Consider the following 19,513-nt stretch of genomic DNA (forward strand, 5'->3'; position numbering starts at 1 on the left):
AGATTTACAACCCATGGAAAAGTCAAAATTAGAAATAGTTGTCTGAATGTTTTTCTCAAAACTTGTCCAGTATGAATGGTATTTCTTCATTTTTGACGGTTTGGATATTCCCAGAGTAACATTGTTTTTTAAAAAGAAATTCATATGCAGCAACTGATTCCCGAATGCAATTTTCTGTTTCATATCATTATTCAATAAAGATTCACCTGTTATAGTATCAACTAACAAGCAAAGGCTTTCTGAGATTAAGACATGTAAACACAAGCAACCAGATTCGTTCCAAACAATTTTGGTTGTTAGTTGCATACTTAAAAAGCAATGTCAATTAAAAATTTAATGTTTTACACTTATTATATAAATTAATCATCACTTCATGAGTTAATTTATACACACTGTAAATGTAAAATAATATCTCAAACATAATGTATCTTATCACAACAACATATTAAGGAGTAAGATACCAAGGTAAAATCGTCAGAATCTCATTACACGTTCTTATAAAAATGTTTTCTATTGACAATGTATAATCAAACTCATGAACATAGATAACAGAGAGATAAATTACATCAATAACATTCATTAGTTGTCTTCCCTTTTATATCTCTAACGAATTCCAATTTGAGAAAGCTTCATCCAACCATGGTCCTCTTTCGTCCTCTTTGCCTCACTAAAAGTTGTTAAAATGTATGGAGGTAAGAAGACGGTGCTTAAGAAAAGTTCAATTTATACAAGTATATGAGGCAGCTAACCTTCTGCCAACTTGTTCAATGTGGATGACCACTGTTTTGATGACTTCCGGTATGCAGTAAGTATCCGATCCATCTGTCCAGATAAAATCCGAAATTAACCTAAAACTGAATTGATTATCTGTTCAAAACTTCTATTTGTCTAAGCAGAAAGCACATTTCAGAATAATAATGATTCAGTCCCCTTCACCTTCACTAGAATGGCATGGATTTCTGGGCTAGTTTAAGTAAATCTAATCCTCTCTGGCAAAAAGAAAGATTGATTCTTGATCGATGAGGAGTTAATCTTATTCAATACTGTCTCTTTGACCCCCAACAAAACTTGATGCACTCATCTCACAATGGAGGAGCTAATCCTATTCAATACCGTAACAGTAGAAAAAAAGAAATAGAAAAAAAACCTTTCTTTATTATCCATTGGTGAATGGTCAAAAGGCTAATCACAAGCATGGCAGAAGAGCTCCATTATCTTCTTCAATTAAAATATTAACCAAAAGCATGCTTAAGAAAATTAATGTGCCATATTTTATTTATGGCCGACTTTGGAGTGCACTCTCATTTAAATTCTCAAATCAGACAAATAAAATCCTGTTTTCATCTCAATTTTCTATATCGAATGGCAGTCAGGGGAAATTGGAAAGCTGGCTTACCACATTCCCACATGAAGAATGCATTGACAGAATAGCTCTTTCCAGAACATACAAATCAACTGCTTTATCTTCCGGTAGAGTTGAAGTAAAGCTCAAACCAAAATCAATAAGAACCTACAAACAATTCATTTGGCTACTGTAACACAAATTGATAATATTTCTCAGGGTGCATAACATGAATGGAGGATAATTGGATACCACATGATCTAAGAAGGCATGAATGAACTCACCAACTCATTGGTACCATTCTTGAGCAACATGTTTGATGTTGTTAAATCACCATGAACAAGACCACCATCATGCAGTTTTCCAATTGCATGACCAATTTGGGTAGCAATGTTGTCCAGACCCTCTTCACCAAGGCCACGAGAACCAAATTCAAGAAATATATCCTTGACTGAAGGGCCCTCGACATACTCAAACGTTAAAGTGTGCAACACAGGATCCACAGCATACAGCACAGGAGTACAAACCCCAAGTTTCCTTGCTTTGGTCACGCACCTCGCCTCCTGCTCCAAAATCGCATCGCATCGGTGAAACAAGAAAAGCAACAAAAACAATGCTTAAATATGGGGGGAAATTACAATTCTTTTTTTCTAAATCTAACCGCATTTAAGCGCTTCAGTGTCAATTTAGAATCCAAAGTTGGATGCCTGTACTTCTTTGAGAAGCGCTCCTTGACAACACATCTCCTTCCCACAAAAGAAGACTCAAAAACCCTCTACACAAAAGCACATCAAAGAGGCATAAAGATTTGGAAAACAAGATAAATCAGGAGTTCATGAATAAAATAAAATCCATGAAGGTGGGTAGAACAAGTAAACGAAAAAAAAAATTGAAACTCTACACAAAAGGTAGAAATCAGTTGCACTTCAAGGTGGGTGCAGCAATAAAAGAAGAAAGATTGAAATTTTATACAGAAGGTAGATTTAATTGCACTACAAATCCAGAGACACTTTACAGTTATACTTACAGCCTCCGCTCCTTGTTTGAGCAAAGAGAGAGCGCTATCTCTTGAGTCAGTTTCAGTTGCCATGGTGTTGAACGTTTCTGGCAGTGAAATTCCTGGCGTTTAACCCTTTTCCAGCCCAGAAAAGAAAAAAAAAAGTTATACAACAGAAAAAAAAATGCTGCTACCAGAAACTTTATTATCAGTGTTGAAGATGTAGAAGAAAATTTGGAGGGTGTGCAGTATGCGTGTACTTGTTGCTGACAAGGAGAAAGGAGAGTCCCTTTGTGGCAGTTATGCAATGAGCCAAAAAAATTGGAATTAAAGCGACAAAAAAATATGTAATAAGGAACGGGTAGAAATCTAGAAGACAAACTGATTCACAATATTCAACCGGCTAAGTAATATATAAGAAATGCATGCTCTTAACTAAAGAACCAGCAACGAACAACAAAAATTACATACTACAAGACCCACTTCAGTACAGAACCATTCAAGCTTTTCATCAAACACATAGCATGCAGAATAAAAACATTTACTGGAAGCACAGGGCGGAAGAAAAAGAAAAAAGAAAAGGGAGAAAAAGATTAGAGTGAAATGGGTAGAAAATGTACCTAAAACGTTAGTGGGTTGCGATGTACTGAACAGAGGAAAAAAAAGAAGGTTAAAGGTAGTGTTGGTTATTTGCAGTTGATACTGTGAATGACTCTGGTTTTCCGTTAGGATCCTAATTTCCTTGGTCCTTAAATTATGCATCCATATATAATTAATATTTTATTATGTGTATTTTATTTTATAAGATAAATATTTATTTTTATGATTAAAATACATGACAAATATATAAAGTATATTAAATTTATAATAAATACTTCAAATGTAAGATTTTTTAAATTTTAATGTTTTTTTCTATATGCAATGAAAACAAATTAAATTGTGTTTTATTTATTTCATGCATACCTCATTATTTATTTAATAACTTTTCGAAATAAAGAAAAATAAGACTAAAATGGAAAGTGAATTGAATTTAAGTAATATAAGATTTAAATTGAATTAGGTGGTTTTTATCAACAAAGTTGGTCCATTGTAATGGGAGGACATTTGAAAACTCTTGTTTGTTTTATAAATAAAGCAAACTAGAAAAAAAATTGAGTTGTTTAATGTTTTCCTTTTGCACTTTAGTCCCTTGCTGAGGATGTTAGAAAAATTAAATGAATATTAAAACACATGATATTTCATGACAACAAATATTATTTTAGTTGGATTAATTATAAATTGTTTCATTTTTCAGAGTTGTTTTTAAGATCAATTGATTTTATAGATCGGAAAATTACGAGATAAAAAGAAAAGTTGGTATTTTATAATTCTTTATAAGTAGTTAAACAATTTATTCATTTCAACTTTATATGGAAACAAAATTAAAGACTGAGCTACTATAGGAATATTCAAATACAATGAATAATATCCAATGTAGTTTATGACATGAAAAACTATTTTATTTTATCTTTAAACTCTTCGGAATGTTTGTTTCTATCTTGATCTTTACTTACAGGTAATCTTCTTTCAAAACATTCTTGGAGTGAATTAGGTATAATTATAACCACTCTTACTATTATTATTACCTGTACAATCAATACTATAGTAATAATACTGATGTCGATGTTATCTTTTAACCCCAGTAACAATCATGTTAATAGCATTTCATAATTAATAATTAACTGATGTTAAGCATATAAACTATAATTATTATATATCATTTGTATGAGTTTGTGAGTCTATTAAAGTTATGATATTTCAACATGTAGATTCCATACTTAACGAGAGTTCACATAAAATCTCTAACCAAACTATTTCATAACATTGGTATCCCACATAATTTCTTCCTTATTCATATCACATATCCACATATAAGTTAAATAGTTAACAATATAGTTACATGGTATACAAATTTCAACCATATGTTCAATCCAACATTAACATTATCATCCTTTTAAGTATTACTTATATTTCAACATTTTAAACCACACTCTATTCAAATAAGTATCATACAATATCCATAACATTTTTATACCATTCGTTTCATCATATTAGCATGCTTTCATTCTCTTAAAACCCTAACAACTTCATATTAGAACAATTTCTAAAAAAAGAATTTCACGTTTCAAACCACGTATCAAATAGAGAAATCAACAAAACGAACAACCATGAGAAGGAACTCGCTTAACGACTAAGTAACATGTGAGTCAAATAATAAACAAAATATAGTAAAATAAGCCTAACAAGAACAAACTCGTCCAACAACCAACCTTCCTTCACTTTATGTCAAATTTGAATCTAACTGACCTAAATATAAGTACATAAATAATGTTTATTAATTTAATAATAGTTATTAACATTATATAATTCTACCCCCACACATTGTAATATCATTTGCTTTTTGTAATTAATTTTTGTTATACTCGCTTAAATTTTTTTTTGAAAAAACATTCAGAGTATATAAAATATTACGCCTTTTAAAATAAATATTATAGAATATATTTTAAATTACTCTTAAAAAAGATCTTATAGGTGTTTCGGAATAATTAATGTAAAAGAGTTACAAATTAATTTTGAATTATGTTAGATATACTATTTGAAATTCTTATTCTGAAATATAATTTTCAAGAATGGTTATAAAATTTGTAATTCATAAATTTTGTTAGTATTATATTTGATTTTCACAAAGGATAAAAGATTTTAAAGGTAAAATGATTAAAAATGAGGTAATATGTGATGTGAAAAACTATAAAGGAGAAGGAAAAATTGGTGAAGTTTTATCTAATTATAATGATGATTAAAAATCCACAGTATCTGTTATAAAATGTTTAATACTTTAGATTATTGAAAAATCATAAAACACTAAATTGAAATTTTTAAAAATTAAATAGAATGTAAAAGGTAAAAATCATTTGTATAATTTAACCAATAAGTAATTATAATGTAACGATATAGTTCATTTAATACATATGCACACACACACCAAATAAACACATAATAAAACAACAATTAAATTTTAAATTATAAGTATAACTTAATTTTATTAAAAATATTTAATATAATAGTTAAATGGATTAAAGTTATTAAAAAAACTAAAACGTCTCATGGGCCTGTGGTGATGAATTGGCAAAATCTGATTGGTGCTATGACGACAGTGAAAAACTCCAAAAGAATAGAAAAAGGAATATGATTCAGCGTAGCAAATCTCCAAAACAAAGACCAGAGTGTGCCTGAAACAGAACAACCTTAACAAACCCAACAATAACAATGGGAGCACGAAAGAGACTCTCTTCTTCTTCTGAACCTTCTTCTTCTGTGGTGAAGGAAGACACACAGAACAAACCCCAAGAAAAACTGAACCTTGCAGACCCTCCAATTGCGCCTCCCAAATGGGGTCTTCTTCTCAAGCTCTCGCTCCTGCTGCTTCCTTACTTGTACCTTCTCTTTTACTACTACCCCATCGAATCGGAACTCCGAAGATCGATCCTCATCAATGCGGGAATGAGCCTTGCGGGGTTGTTCGTCACGGTCAAGATGATCCCCGTCGCGTCCAGATACGTTCAGAAGCGAAATCTATTTGGCTATGATATCAACAAGAAGGGAACCCCTCAAGGAAATGTCAAAGTGTTAGTCTTTTTCTTCGTTTCCCTTTTTTATTTTTTGCTTTTATGAAGTGGGTTTGTGTTGGATTTTGATTTCGAGATCTTGGTATCTATTTTTATTTTTTATTTTTAAATCATAGGTGGGTTAACGGGAGCATTTGGTTGGATTTGGGAGGGAATCTTCAGTCTGGGATATAAGCTTTGTGCTTTCTGATATGATTTTGTTCTGTTCCATGTGATCATTATTTTTTTTTTCTTTTATCCTACACTTGTTGTATTGTTCAATAAATGTATCTGGATTTGATTATTTTGGTAAGATGATGTTCACTAGCACAATGCTTTCTCTTTTTAGACTCTGGATTGTTCTGAAACCTGAGTTTGCTATCTACCAGACTAATTCTTATATTTGATAAAGCGAAAAGCGTGGAAGTTTTAGACTTACCGATGGTGTTCTTGGAATGTGTTCTAGACTTTGATTTGTAGAATTAATTTTGCTATCTTTCCCTTCTATTTTTTTTTTCAATGGGATTGTTGAACTTGGCATTTTCAGTTTAGGTTTTAACTGGAAATGTGTGATGAAAATGAGGATGTCACGACCAGCGAATGGGTAGTTTGGTTGATGGTTTAGTTTAAGAAATTGATTAATATGCTTGGCAAATGCAGTTATTACCTTACATTGTAAATGCAGTTAAGAAGAGAAGTAGAGATCAAATCCTTAGCTAAGATTTATTTTGGTACTATGTACTTTATGTTTTTAATGCCATGTATGCACGGAAAGGATAGATATCTTTTGTTTTATATTTTTGGTGCACGGAAAGGATAGATATCTTTTGTTTTATATTTTTGGTACTAAGTTTTGACTTTGTAACCTCTTTATTTGCAGGCCTGAGTCGTTAGGCATAGTTGTTGGTATTGTCTTCTTGGTGGTGGCAATCTTGTTTCAGTATTTTAACTTCACAGCAGATTCAAATGTAAGTATATTATGTGAATTATGAGTGTGGCAGATATGAGAATTCGGTTCAACTCTAGTATCAATAGAAGAACGAAATGCTGTACTTATAAACTATTTTTATTTTACAGTGGCTTGTTGAATATAATGCAGCATTAGCATGCATCTGTTTCATGACATTACTGGGTTTTGTTGACGATGTCCTTGATGTACCTTGGAGAGTGTGAGTTTACATGTTCTCACAATTTGCTTCCTGGATTTGTGCTTGTTAACTACTGTTATAATAGTTGCTTTTTTTTTATTTTATGTTGATGTGAAGAACAGAAAATTACTACTCCCATCAATTGCTGCACTTCCTTTGTTAATGGCATATGCTGGACACACAACTATAGTTATACCAAAGCCACTTGTTGCACACATTGGGATAGAGATTTTGGATCTTGGTAATCTTTCTTTACCTTTATGCAAATGACACTTGAGAAGTCACTGATTATTTTAAAAGTTCACTACTTTGACTTTGTTTCATGAGGCAGGATGGATATATAAACTATATATGGGGCTATTGGCTGTTTTCTGCACAAATTCTATCAATATACATGCTGGGTTAAATGGCCTAGAAGTTGGGCAGACGGTGGTTATTGCAACAGCTGTAAGTATTCAAGCTTGTAACAGTTAACAGAATCCACATTGGTCATGAAAATTAGTAATGCCGTGGATATGCAGATCCTGATTCACAATATTATGCAAATTGGAGCATCAACAGATCCTGAATATAAACAAGCGCATGCATTCTCTATTTACTTAGTTCAGCCCTTGCTTGCTACCTCTTTAGCCTTACTTTCTTACAACTGGTACTCACTGATGTAACATTATCATTTTGTTTGAAACTTTTTTTCACGTGATTAAGAGTAGTTTACTAACAGTCTGTTGTTGTTCTAGGTATCCATCTTCAGTTTTTGTTGGAGATACATATACATACTTTGCAGGGATGACTATGGCCGTGATTGGTATTTTAGGCCATTTTAGGTATATTCTTACCTTGCATCTGCCGTCGTACTCTGTTATAATGGATCAATAGAGATGGTAGATCTTCATTTTCATTAGTTGAAACTTGCAAACAAATGATTTATTTTTCCAGTCTTGCTTCTTTTCATTTCAATCATGGTTAACGATATCTTGTGATAATACCCTTCCAAGTGTACCTTTGCCTTATATAACAGCACAAGGTATTTTCACTTTCGGTGGGGATTTTCTATTCAAATGTGAGGTCTATATTCATCATTTCATTCTTATTAGAAAGTGAACATTATATCTAATTTAACTTTACAAAACCAACCAATTTATAAGGTGAGATTTTCATTTACATATTGTAACTTAATTATTTCTCTAGTTGATGTGGGATTTGTAATAGACCTTAAGGACCGAACATCTTGAGTGTGGAACTAAATGTATTTGTGGATAGTTAGAAAGTGGTCTCACAACGGGTGAAATCATAGGTCCAACAATTTTAGTTGGGATATACCTTAATACCACTAGAAAGTGGACTTTAAGTTTAACCATGCAAAATCGACTTTTAACTAAGATTTTAGTTCATTGCTAAATGATAGCACATTTTTCTTAACCCATGTTGCTTCTGTTTATGAACTTGCCTTATATGATTATCAATTTCCTTGTAATAATTTTATTATATTTGCTTCAGTGAAACTCTCTTGATTTTCTTCCTACCCCAAGTTTTGAACTTTCTCTTGTCACTTCCCCAGGTTTGTCACTAACAAAATCTCAATTGACATTTTAACTTTGTGATAATTTAAAAACTGTTGTGAACATGTTTGACATAAAATATGCTTTGCTCCAGCTTTCTGGCTATATTCCGTGTCCACGTCATCGTCTGCCAAGGTAGGCATTAACAACAAATGTATCTAAGTGAATGGTTGAGACATCTTACCTCTTGTACTTGTTTGGTTGAAAACTCATGGACCCTCAATTCATTCAGGTTTGACCCTCAAACTGGACTACTGACTGGGACAAATGATGGGACACTCGTTAACTTCTTCCTAAGAAATTTAGGCCGCAAATCTGAAAAAGCACTTTGTATTTATCTTCTTGCTTTCCAGGTGATTCCCTCTTTTTCTTGTGACCAGCATTCCTTTTTGTTTTCTATTTCCGTGTTGAACTTGGTTGTTTGCATGATTCAAGTAAACTAGTAGTTTCAAGAACTTGATTTATTTTGTTGGATTTGACTCCCATTATGGGATTACATGCTATAGGGAAAAAAATGCAGGATATTAATATATTTTTTTAAATCGAGCAAATTTTAATCACTTTATAGCTTGCTAATCATGCAGTTTATCATAGTTATCATTGCTCTAATGTTCTTTTCCCCTTTGGACAGGCTATAGCGTGCTGTTTCTGTTTCTTGCTAAGGTATTTCCTTGCTGGTTGGTACAAATAAAAGCCCGAAGTGGATACTAAAAAAGACATGGATGAAAACCACTCGACAGACTGGTTTTGTTGTATAACCATTTTTGTAGAAAAATTTAGTGAGAAATAGGCATATAGATTTTGGTGAACGAATTTCTTTCATTATCTGAATGTTGTGTACTAATATCAACTTACAGAAATATACCACTTGAAAATTTTCTGGAGACATTCAATAGCTTAACATTTTCGTATACAATCCGTTAGCAATATCATTTATAACAATGCCACCGCGTGCTCTTTTGGTTTTGGAAATCACCAGCTGAAATGACATCCTTCAAATAAATTATCTGAATGTGTTTATGCATACTGAGACAGTGTTTTACATGCAAAAAATATTGTAAAAGAAAGAAAACAAAAAGCAGGACGCTACATTGAAATTAAGGGACAATTAGTTATTTACTCATGCTACATCAAGTGTAATTGGTTGGTCGACTATATAAGTGATACAAGGTGGCAAAAAAAGTATTTTTTTTTTCAATGTAATGTATGACTACGTAAAAATCCATCCAAGCAAAATAGTCATTCTAAGATGTCTCTAACAAAAATTATGAATCTCATTTGGGCCACCAAAGTCTTTCAGATATTGCATGTCATCAAAATAGCTTAATCAACATCCATTGCTTGTTCGTTAGTCGTATTGCTGGACCACAGTTTTATGGTGCGATCATGGGAGACGGTAACAATGTGGCCACCATCTGCAGACAATAATAATACATGCTACAATCAGAATACGGTAATTTGGTGATACAGCTGCGCCGCCAACAAACAATTTATCAAAAAAAAAAACTTATCAGCTCAAAGACTTGATCCTTACGTTTCTAAAAGAATCAGATCCCACTTACCAAGAGTATATAAACAGTAAAATTGATGAAGTCCTATCCTTTAACATCTGACAATAGAATAAAAGAACCCATCCCTCTCCTTTCATTTCCTTTAGCCTTTTATGGCATATAGGAAGGAAATGAATGCAGAAGAAAAATCTATGAAGCACTTAAAAAAGTCCCCTGCTGGACTAAAACTCGGAAAAGATTAAACCAGATTTGCAATTTGAGTCACAACTTCACATAGGATGTACCCATTAAACTCAATGCCACATAATTTATTTTATCAATTCCTACAACAAACTTTCCAGATATATCATTAGTTTTTCAAAATACCCACTAGTTAAGTTAGATTTTAAATTCACCATTGGTGGTGAGTTGTGGACAGGACACTGGTGCATTGAAACACATCGATCACTTAATGAAATAGCACATAAAAATGGAAAAAAGAAATGATATCTGAATCAGAGCCATGTATGTGTTATTCTTTTCTGAGATAGAAATCCTACCTCCAAGAACATCCACAGAGGTAACTTTTGCTTCATGCCCAGATAGTGTCTTCACAGGCTTAAAGTCACGGCCCGACCAAACCTACAGTTAAAACATAAATATGAATAAGTCTAACCAATTACCCATGCAAAGGTACTGTATCTCCATATAAATATAAATAAGTATACTAACTAAAATCAAAATAAACAAATTATGAATCTTAAAATTTCACTTCAATAAAACGTTTTAGGCAGAAATAGAAAGTATACCTTAGCAGTCATGTCATATGAAGCAGTTACCAAAAAGTAACCTTCTTGTGGTTCAAATTTAACTTGTGATATTAAATTCGAGTGAGCAGGAATAGTATAAAAGGATTTCTTCTTCCTCAAATCCCAAATCCGACACGTGTTGTCTTCACCACCAGTGGCTAGATGATATCCATTAGGTGAAAAACTGATGCCAAGAACCTTCAAAATGAATTACAATCAGTCATCCTTATGAAAGTAAGGCATTAAATTTAACTTTGAGTGAGAAAAAGAGTGCAGGGTCTTTAATCTCCTACCGGTTTGACATGACCTTCCAGTGCAAGAATACTTCTTCCAGTTCGGAGGTCCCAAACACGAGCCAGAGAGTCTAGTCCACAAGATGCAGCTAATGATCCATCGCGGTGGAAAGCCAGGCCATACACACTTCTACTATGTCCTTCTTGAAGAAGCAACTCCTCCCCTGTTTCTATGTCCCATAATCTCCATGTCTTGTCAAAACTGGCAGTTCCCAGGTACTTCCCTGATGGATGGAAGGCAATGCGGGCAAGACGGTCCAGATGACCCTCAAATGTCTTCAAAAGTGATCCTTGATCATTCCAATACTTTGCTGTTCGATCAGCAGAGGCAGTTGCTAAATGATCATGAACAGGAGAAAAAGCAACATCTGTAGCACGTTCTGTGTGCCCCTTCAAGGTGGAATGTTTTTTTATTTTGGGCATGTTCCACAACTTGGAAGCGCCAGTCAGAGAACTACAAAATAAAAAAAACATTCAGTAGTAGATTGGAATGGTTTCACAAAGGAAGAAATGGTAAAAGATCAGGCTTAAGCTGTACAACAACAACATACCAGGTGGCAAGCCATTTTCCATCCCTTGAGAAGGAGCAACCAGAAAGGGGCCGATCATCTCCAATTTCACTGAATTCGAGACTCAAATTCCCAGCCTGCCTCAATGCCCAATCTATCTCTGCATCCATATCTTCATCTGGATCATCCCTTCTTCTCTGTGCACGTTGAATCCGTAATGCTGCCCTTGCCAAAGAATATTTAGCAATATAAATTCTGGCATCCAGGAGAGCCTTTGACCCTTCAGTGTAAAAAGGATACTGCAGTGCTTCCTCAGCCTCGTCTTTTGGAGCAGAAGCCGCAGCCTCTTCATCCTCATGAGCTTTCATCAGCTTCTCCAGCTGACCTTCTGCATCTAGCTTCGCCATAATCATCCGCAACCTGTCCCGTCTCTCCATCTCTCTCTCACCAAACAGAGTTATTGGCTCACCAAGATGTCGAAGCCGAGCTCGCACAGCCATATCATTTGTAGGAACGGCAAGAGCAGCTGCCCGCCTCTTCATCATGAGTTCCTGCATTGCCTTTTCCTGCCGCTCTCTCACCAGTCTACTCTCTTCAGATATCTCATACTCTCCAGTCCCCTGGTTAATTCTTGCATTTGAGTCATCATTGTCCGAGTCAGAGTCACTTGATCTAACCTCGCCATTTTGTGGCACAGGTGGCCTAATGACTGGTGGCCGAACTGGAAGTGGTGCCAGTGGGCGAGGGGGAGGAATTGTGGGAATTGGAGCTAAAGGAGGCACAACAGAAGGTGCAATAACAGGTGGAATAATAGGTTGTATTGAATGGGGTAGAGATGCATTATCAGAAATAGTATCTTGACCATCAGAGGCGGGTAAAGATGGTTCTGCAGTAACATTTTCCTTCTCCACTTCCATGATTCCTACCCAACTGAAAAGAATAAAAAACAACACTATAGAATTTTAGACTACAAAATTAAATTAAAAAATTACTACAAATAAATAATAGCTGCCCAGAAAAATTAAATGAAATTGCCAATGCCATATCTAAGGAAACACAAGCAGAGAAGTGTCAAGCGTACACATAAAACCACAAAAAAAGGATCTAAGTAAAGGCCCAATAGAAATAAGTTAGTGATTGTGAATGGATAGGTTTGGAATAAAACCATACCAAAACCCTTTACAGACTCATTATAAGGTTAAATTTGAAAATCAACCCATTTCATTTAAAAAACGGTTTGGTAAAAATCAATCTGGTTTTCAACTTGTTTTAAACCTTACTTCTTTAATATATAAAATCTATTCATAAATCCAAATTCTATATATTTTTTTCTAAATTCAATTATAAAACCAATTTATTATTTTTATACAATAAGACAGAACAACAAAAGTATTTTTGATTACTGTGAGGCGTCCCAAAACTAAACTAGGCAAGAGGGCAGAACACATATTTACCTAATGATCACAATTAGGATAACTAAAGAAACAAGAAAGAAGGTGCAAAATAATGCACAACTATTGACTACAGACAAGTGAATTTTTCATATCCAGCATGTTACTTGACTTTCGTTCAGTAAAAATAGTCAAGTCTCAGCCTGAGACCCTAATCAGAGAGCATTTTATTCATTGTTATTAGTGGTGTTCTAATTATTCATCAAAAGTTGAGTGGCAGTAATTATTTATTATGGTCTACCACTGCTAAACAAAGGTTTTTGAGACAAGGTAATGAGGAACATCGACCTATTTCAAGTGATAATGCTAAAAAAAGGATGGTTGGTCATAATTATTTTTAATGTTCAGTCTTTCATATAATGTTTCTTATTCTAATCAGAGACCCTAATCAGAGAGCATTTTATTCATTGTTATTAGTGGTGTTCTAATTATTCATCAAAAGTTGAGTGGCAGTAATTATTTATTATGGTCTACCACTGCTAAACAAAGGTTTTTGAGACAAGGTAATGAGGAACATCGACCTATTTCAAGTGATAATGCTAAAAAAAGGATGGTTGGTCATAATTATTTTTAATGTTCAGTCTTTCATATAATGTTTCTTATTCTAATTTTGTTTAAAACATTGTATTAAAAGATGGTTTCTACTTCTCTCAGAATCATTTAAAATTCATTCTCGTGGGCAGCTATATTATCCCCTGATATGGGTAAACGGCAACCTTGCTAAGTTACTGGATTACTTTGAGCCTGATCAAACCAGAACAATGTTCAGAAATCAGAATAGCAAGAATCAAGCACTATATATCTAGGCTGATCTTTGCTCCATTTTTAATATAGAAATTAGAAAACCCTATTTGTTAAAAATAAAGATAATTTTGAGCAGCCTAATCTAGCAACTTCAGCTCTTGAAATGTGCCAAAAAGCCTCTTGTTTCTACCAATTTGTTAGAGGTTAAATCCCTGTGTTCTGATTCTAAATAATTATTAGCAACAAATGGATTTCATTCCAGCAAAAATCTTCCACATAGTATTTAGCAACAAAATTGTAGCGCACTTGGATGATAAGCAAAAGCATAAACCCATGTTGTGGGAGGTTTTCTCTAACAAAAATGAAGCATGGATCGTTCAAACACCCCAATAAAGAACAAGTCAAAGAGCTATATATGTATTCATCTGAAGAAAGACAAAATAATAATAGAAGATTTAATGCATCTGAAGCAAAGATGGACAAGAAGCATAACATTTAAAACTAAAAAAAAAATCGTTTCAATGTAAAAGACATTTAAAATCTAATGGTATACCCTTAACTTTTGTGTTGATATCCCATTCTGAGCTTCTGAGTTATTAGTCCCATAAAACAATTCATGATAAATACATATTCTCTGGTTCTTTTCACACAACTAAATACAGTACAAAATGAAGCGGAATATCCAACACGAGTTCCCCGCATAACACAGTTTATATTACACGAAATTCTACACGCCACTTCCTTTTTATGCTTAGTGACCAATCTTCCATCGACCACCACTAATAAGCCATACAAAAAGATTGAAATGTAAAGTTTCAATAGTATGCTTTATCTAAAACATGCTATCTCTCATTAAGCTCCGATTGTCCAACTTTTCCTCAAATATCCCCATTCAAAGTAGATTAGACGTGAGGAGTCAAAATATAACTAATTCAGCTGAGACAATGTCATCTATCGTCCAACCACTCCTTTTAACAGTTGATACTTTGACAATCAAATTAATAAGAGAAACAGAGAGTATGTTGATTACTTTTGCTTTACTGAAACACTTAGTCACAACATGGCACTGTTAAAATCTTTTTGGAATGTTGCTCTGAAAACCCAACTCTGAAATATCTCAAAAACTAAATACAATAAAATATTTTTGCTAAGGCTCGGAAATTTTTAACTCATTCCCCAAATCCCAACTCACTCTTCAACAGAATACCCCAAATTACATAACAAGAAACCCCAAACCTCAATCTTCAAATACCACACAAGAAATAAAAAATAAGAATGAAATCATAACAGCAAGTACAGTACAAGGAACAATGTAATAGCTAAAAAAACTACAAAATAGAGTAATGAGTAAATAGCCTACCTCACCAAACCAAATCCGTGAAGGAAATTGTGTTTGCTGTGACGTTAGCGTTTTTAGGGTTCTCGTTGTCGTTCATGCAGCGACGGGCTGAAGTTAACGAATCAAACCCTTGCTGGCCGACGGCGGACGGCGGAGACAAGGCTGGTGAGCGGAAAGCTGCCGACGAGATGAGGGAAAGAGTAGAGAGGAAGCGCGTAAACACTGACTACTGAGGTTTCATATTCATGTGTTTATTCTTTTTATGAACTTCATTTTATTCTATTGTTAAAACTATACTTTCATGTCTTATTTATTTTTCTTTATCAGAAATACTTTTTAATTAATGAAATGTAGGTTAATTATTTATAATAAAAAAATTTAATTTCTACAATCATACTTTCATATTATATATTATACTGTAAATTTTAGTGAATTCAAAGAGAAAATGAAAAGATTTAAGATAAAAATGAAATTATTTGAATTACAAAAAGTATTATAAAAAATAAAAAGATTTAAGATAAAAATTTATGAAAATTAATGATTAACGTAATGTTTTAATAAATTAAAAAGTGTGTTAATTAATAAAACTGGATTATTATTATTTATATTATTTAATCATTGTTATTGATGTAAAATCCCAGAAAATGGTATTTTGGAAGTGGTGGTAGTCTAAAAATAGTGAGATTCGATTATTTTAATATAAAACAGTTTTATTATAAATAATTTTGTTATAAACGAGTTTCATTATTTTAAAATGTATCATCTCTTTAGAAATCACTTTTCTAGAGTTCTCTACCTTCTCTCTAAGAGTTCTTGATCTCAAGTCATATGTTCGATGATCAGGAAGTGTCTAAGCGATCCTGCGTCGAAGGCTACAATTCCTACCGATCAATTTCTTGATTTGAACCGGTAAGTTGTTTCCCCTCTTTCTTCGTGAGTTCTTGAACCTTGATCATGCAATGGATTTTGTTTGCATGAAGTAGCCTTTCCCTTTAATTGTTTACTTCAATTAGGTCCTGAAGTTGGTTTCCTATAACCAATCGGTGAGTTGTAGGTTTTTGTAGAGTTTCCTTGCGGTGCAAGCAAACTGTCAGGGTTTCTTTGAGCTGTGCTTTTGATCTGAGGTAAGGAAAGCTAGAGTTTTCTTGAATTGATTCTAATTGTGTATGTTAGAGGATGCATGAATATTGAATTGTGTGAGTAAAATTCTATTATATGATTGAATGTAGAGAAATCAATTAGGTGTTTGATGTTGTGTGTTGATGGATGATGTATAATATGTTGAATCTATTTGTATATGAGATTGATGTTGAATTTAGTGTTGATAAAGTGAATTGTGATGATGGAATTATTGGGAGCAAGGGTTACTCTTGGTTATAGGTTATTTTGGTCTAGAAATGAGGTATTAGAAAGTGAAAACTGTGAGAGAAGTCTTGTGAACTGGTTTGAAGTATGTGAAGTATGTTTTGAGTGTTTTGTGAGTGGTTAAGATGTTTAAAATGGATGAAATCTGTGGGGAGAAGGTTTGGTGATGGATAAGATAGAGTTCTACTTGGTTTAGAACTCAATTTGAGGAAATGAACTAGTGAAAACTTGAATTAGAGGTTCTGTGCTCAAATGGTCAGTTTGGAGAGTTTTGGGACTTGCTTGAGTCCCTAAGTTGCTTGAAATTGTGCCACAAGTGGTAGAATTCAATTTAAGTCTCTAAGTTGAGTTTTTGTAAGTTTTTGGGTGAGATCTTGAGGCTACTTGTTTAGATTGATGTTAGAAGGGTTTAAACACGCTTAGTTAATTATAAGTAAGTATATAACACAATCTAGGAGGGTTAGAAGTTGGGAAAAATAGTTGGAATTGGTAAATTTGACGTAGGTTGCGTAATTCTGCAGATTTGGTGCTGCAGAATTATGCATACTCATTGAGCGACTCCACTCGCTCAACGAGTGGTGGTAGAGATGGATTTTCTGTCAAAGGACTTTTGCTTAGCAAATGATATGCGCTAAGCGAATTTTTGAGGTATGGGAGCACTGTCACTATTATTCAGATAGCGAATGACATACGTTGAGCGAATTGTTGAGGTTTGGGAGCACTGCCAATTTTATTCGGATAGCGAATGACATGCACTGAGCGAAAATATCAGAGTTTTGACTAAGATATTATATGTTTTCTTAAAGTGTGTACAATGTGTGTGAATGTTTGAATGATTGGTTTCTACTACTTGTTGTGGAGTATGAATTTGATTGTAATATGAATTAAAATACATAATGTTTGATTCTTGATGTTATGTATGTATTGAAAGTATGATTGATGTACGTAATTCCATGATCCTCACGGAGACGTTACATGGTGGTGCCTAGTGTTGCGAATTAAAGTGAAAGTATGTGGTTTCAAAGTAAGTTCCAAGGTGAATGCTCTTGGTGAGGTTCAAGTGTTTTAGAATAAATACAGGGAACTCAATATTAGGGGTTATCCTAACACTCTAATGATCTTTCTTTCTCAAATAGAGATGATTGATACATGTGGTGAGAGTAGTAGGAGGTCCTAGTGTAGGCGCTACCTAGAGGCCTATTGCGCGGTAACGGACTAACCTTGTGTGGGTGGTAGGGTGAAACCCATTGACAATGACTTTACAAAGTAGTAGAGGCCACCACAAGTGCACAACCTGCCATAGCTCGGTATTCATTCTAAGTCTGAACAGTCGGTTTAGGTCTTTGCATGTTAAGATGTTTTGATTGGTTAAATTACATATGATTCTTATGTGAAATGCTTTAAACTTATGATGCATTGTTTTGTATCTAGCTTACCATTGATTTTTTGTTGCCTGTCTTTGTATGTTGTTTCTCTTTTGCGATGATCACCTAATGGTGTGAGCTTAGGGATTCACCTTTTCAGTTGTTCCAGCTTGAGGTGAGGGAGTAGCATATGAGTTGTTAGATAGATCTACAGAAGTAGATCTCTTCTTTGAAGGAGATTTGTTTTACCTAGTCATTCTTTTAGCATCTATGTAACATTTCATTTTGGTAGTTTTATACTATTAAAATGAGATGTTACAATTTATATATTATTATTGATATTACTATTATTATTATTGTTGTTATTATTTATATTTTATCATTTTTATTATGTTATATTATTTTATTATGAAAATATAATAAAAATTAATTAATTAAATATAATATATGTATATACCTTGTAAAACTTAAGAAAATGGTATTTTAGAAGTGGTGAGAGTTTAAAAATAGTGAGAATAAGTTATTTTGATATTAAATTATTTATTTATAAATAATTTTATTATAATCGAGTTTGATTATTTTAAAATTTATCATCTCTCTTCGAAAACACTTTGACCTTCTCTCTAAGAGTTATAACTCTTAAGTAATCTCTTTGACGATCAGGAGGTACCTAAATGACTACATTGGTCTACATTCCTATCTGACAGTTTATACAATAGAGCTAGTAAGTTTCGACTTCTTTTTGCTTTTTGTTCTTTATTTGAGACCATGCATGAAATCTTCCACCGCATGTGTAATATGAACTTTCCTTTGAGTTCATTGTTGATCAGAGGTCCTCAGAACTCTCCTTGATATCTTTTTGGTGTTTCTTACGTGTACTTATAATTCTTTGAGTCGGAAGCAACGCGATGCGGTTCTAGAGCTTAATAGGCAACTTTGTGAGGTAAGGAAAACTAATTTTATTTTCTAATTTAATTATTAAGTATAGAATGATATTTTGAAAGTATATGAAATTGATGCATGTTGTGATTGTGTGTATGTATGTTGGTTGTATATATAATTGTATATGAATAAAATGCTTGTATAGTGTTGAATGTGTTTGATTGAAGTTTAATGAATAAATAATGCTTGATTCTTTGTGTAATTTGGTGTAAAATGGGGGTGATTTGGTGAAGGTAATTGGTATGATGATATTGGTGAAAGGGGAAGGTTGATGTATGATTTCGTAGTCCAAATTGAGGGGTATTGGTATACAAATCTTAGAATATTGAGTTTAAAGTGGAACCTACAGTTTGGCAAGGGTTATTGGGTATTTTATAATTTGTTTATATCCTTAAATAGTCAAGTTAGGATGTTAAGTTGAGAGAAAGAAACTGAGTTCACTTTTATCTTTGCGTTAGAGTGAAATTAAGGGTTTTGATCGGTGAAATTAGGGGTTTTTATAGGTGAAATTATGGGA

The 19,513-nt window shown here is 33.3% G+C and overlaps 3 protein-coding genes across 6 annotated transcripts; 1 reads left to right on the forward strand and 2 right to left on the reverse strand.

The window, feature by feature from the left end:
- Positions 1-399: 399 nt before the first annotated feature.
- On the reverse strand, positions 400-3,115 carry LOC124829659 (uncharacterized). 4 transcript variants are annotated; one of them, XM_088097013.1, is made up of 7 exons: positions 2,960-3,115; positions 2,370-2,474; positions 2,004-2,117; positions 1,627-1,905; positions 1,397-1,510; positions 750-822; positions 400-667 (listed from the first exon to the last, which is right to left on the reverse strand). In XM_088097013.1, exons 2-7 carry the CDS (start codon positions 2,430-2,432, stop codon positions 630-632), a joined length of 681 nt encoding a protein of 226 aa, XP_087953139.1. In that variant the 5' UTR covers positions 2,433-2,474; positions 2,960-3,115; the 3' UTR covers positions 400-629. The 4 variants fall into 4 exon arrangements, with proteins under 4 accessions (XP_087953139.1, XP_087953140.1, XP_087953142.1 ...); XM_088097014.1 differs by lacking the exon at positions 2,960-3,115 and adding an exon at positions 2,811-2,945; XM_088097016.1 differs by lacking the exon at positions 2,960-3,115 and adding an exon at positions 2,769-2,893.
- Positions 3,116-5,578: 2,463 nt separating this feature from the next.
- GPT (UDP-glcnac-adolichol phosphate glcnac-1-p-transferase) lies at positions 5,579-9,606 on the forward strand. The gene is made up of 11 exons (XM_088096557.1): positions 5,579-6,004; positions 6,864-6,951; positions 7,061-7,152; positions 7,254-7,372; positions 7,463-7,578; positions 7,653-7,780; positions 7,869-7,955; positions 8,629-8,689; positions 8,785-8,825; positions 8,923-9,043; positions 9,322-9,606. The coding sequence occupies exons 1-11, from the start codon at positions 5,646-5,648 to the stop codon at positions 9,379-9,381; spliced, it is 1,272 nt and encodes a 423-aa protein (XP_087952683.1). The 5' UTR covers positions 5,579-5,645; the 3' UTR covers positions 9,382-9,606.
- A 152-nt stretch (positions 9,607-9,758) lies between these two features.
- LIS (WD-40 repeat family protein / small nuclear ribonucleoprotein Prp4p-like protein) lies at positions 9,759-15,573 on the reverse strand. The gene is made up of 6 exons (XM_088096556.1): positions 15,347-15,573; positions 11,834-12,721; positions 11,283-11,736; positions 10,990-11,187; positions 10,741-10,822; positions 9,759-10,105 (listed from the first exon to the last, which is right to left on the reverse strand). Exons 2-6 carry the CDS (start codon positions 12,706-12,708, stop codon positions 10,014-10,016), a joined length of 1,701 nt encoding a protein of 566 aa, XP_087952682.1. The 5' UTR covers positions 12,709-12,721; positions 15,347-15,573; the 3' UTR covers positions 9,759-10,013.
- Between the last annotated feature and the right edge of the window lie 3,940 nt (positions 15,574-19,513).

The sequence above is a fragment of the Vigna umbellata genome, chromosome 8 (assembly GCF_029865625.1).
Source record: "Vigna umbellata cultivar VRB3 chromosome 8, Vumbellata_1.0, whole genome shotgun sequence".
In the NCBI taxonomy this organism is placed as follows: domain Eukaryota; kingdom Viridiplantae; phylum Streptophyta; class Magnoliopsida; order Fabales; family Fabaceae; genus Vigna; species Vigna umbellata.

What these genes read in the sequence shown, in the direction of transcription:
- LOC124829659 (XM_088097013.1), bottom strand. Translation starts at nt 2,432, where the DNA reads ATGGCAACTGAAACTGACTCAAGAGATAGCGCTCTCTCTTTGCTCAAA. An exon ending in CACTGAAGCGCTTAAATGCG is followed by an intron (nt 1,906 to 2,003) that starts GTTAGATTTAGA and finishes ATTTTGGAGCAG; the next exon opens with GAGGCGAGGTGCGTGACCAA. An exon ending in ATTGAACAAGTTGGCAGAAG is followed by an intron (nt 668 to 749) that starts GTTAGCTGCCTC and finishes AACAACTTTTAG; the next exon opens with TGAGGCAAAGAGGACGAAAG.
- LIS (XM_088096556.1), bottom strand. Translation starts at nt 12,708, where the DNA reads ATGGAAGTGGAGAAGGAAAATGTTACTGCAGAACCATCTTTACCCGCC. An exon ending in TGGAAGGTCATGTCAAACCG is followed by an intron (nt 11,188 to 11,282) that starts GTAGGAGATTAA and finishes TTCATTTTGAAG; the next exon opens with GTTCTTGGCATCAGTTTTTC. An exon ending in CATATGACATGACTGCTAAG is followed by an intron (nt 10,823 to 10,989) that starts GTATACTTTCTA and finishes TTTTAACTGTAG; the next exon opens with GTTTGGTCGGGCCGTGACTT.
- GPT (XM_088096557.1), top strand. Translation starts at nt 5,646, where the DNA reads ATGGGAGCACGAAAGAGACTCTCTTCTTCTTCTGAACCTTCTTCTTCT. An exon ending in GCCTTACTTTCTTACAACTG is followed by an intron (nt 7,781 to 7,868) that starts GTACTCACTGAT and finishes TTGTTGTTCTAG; the next exon opens with GTATCCATCTTCAGTTTTTG. An exon ending in TTTATCTTCTTGCTTTCCAG is followed by an intron (nt 9,044 to 9,321) that starts GTGATTCCCTCT and finishes CCCTTTGGACAG; the next exon opens with GCTATAGCGTGCTGTTTCTG.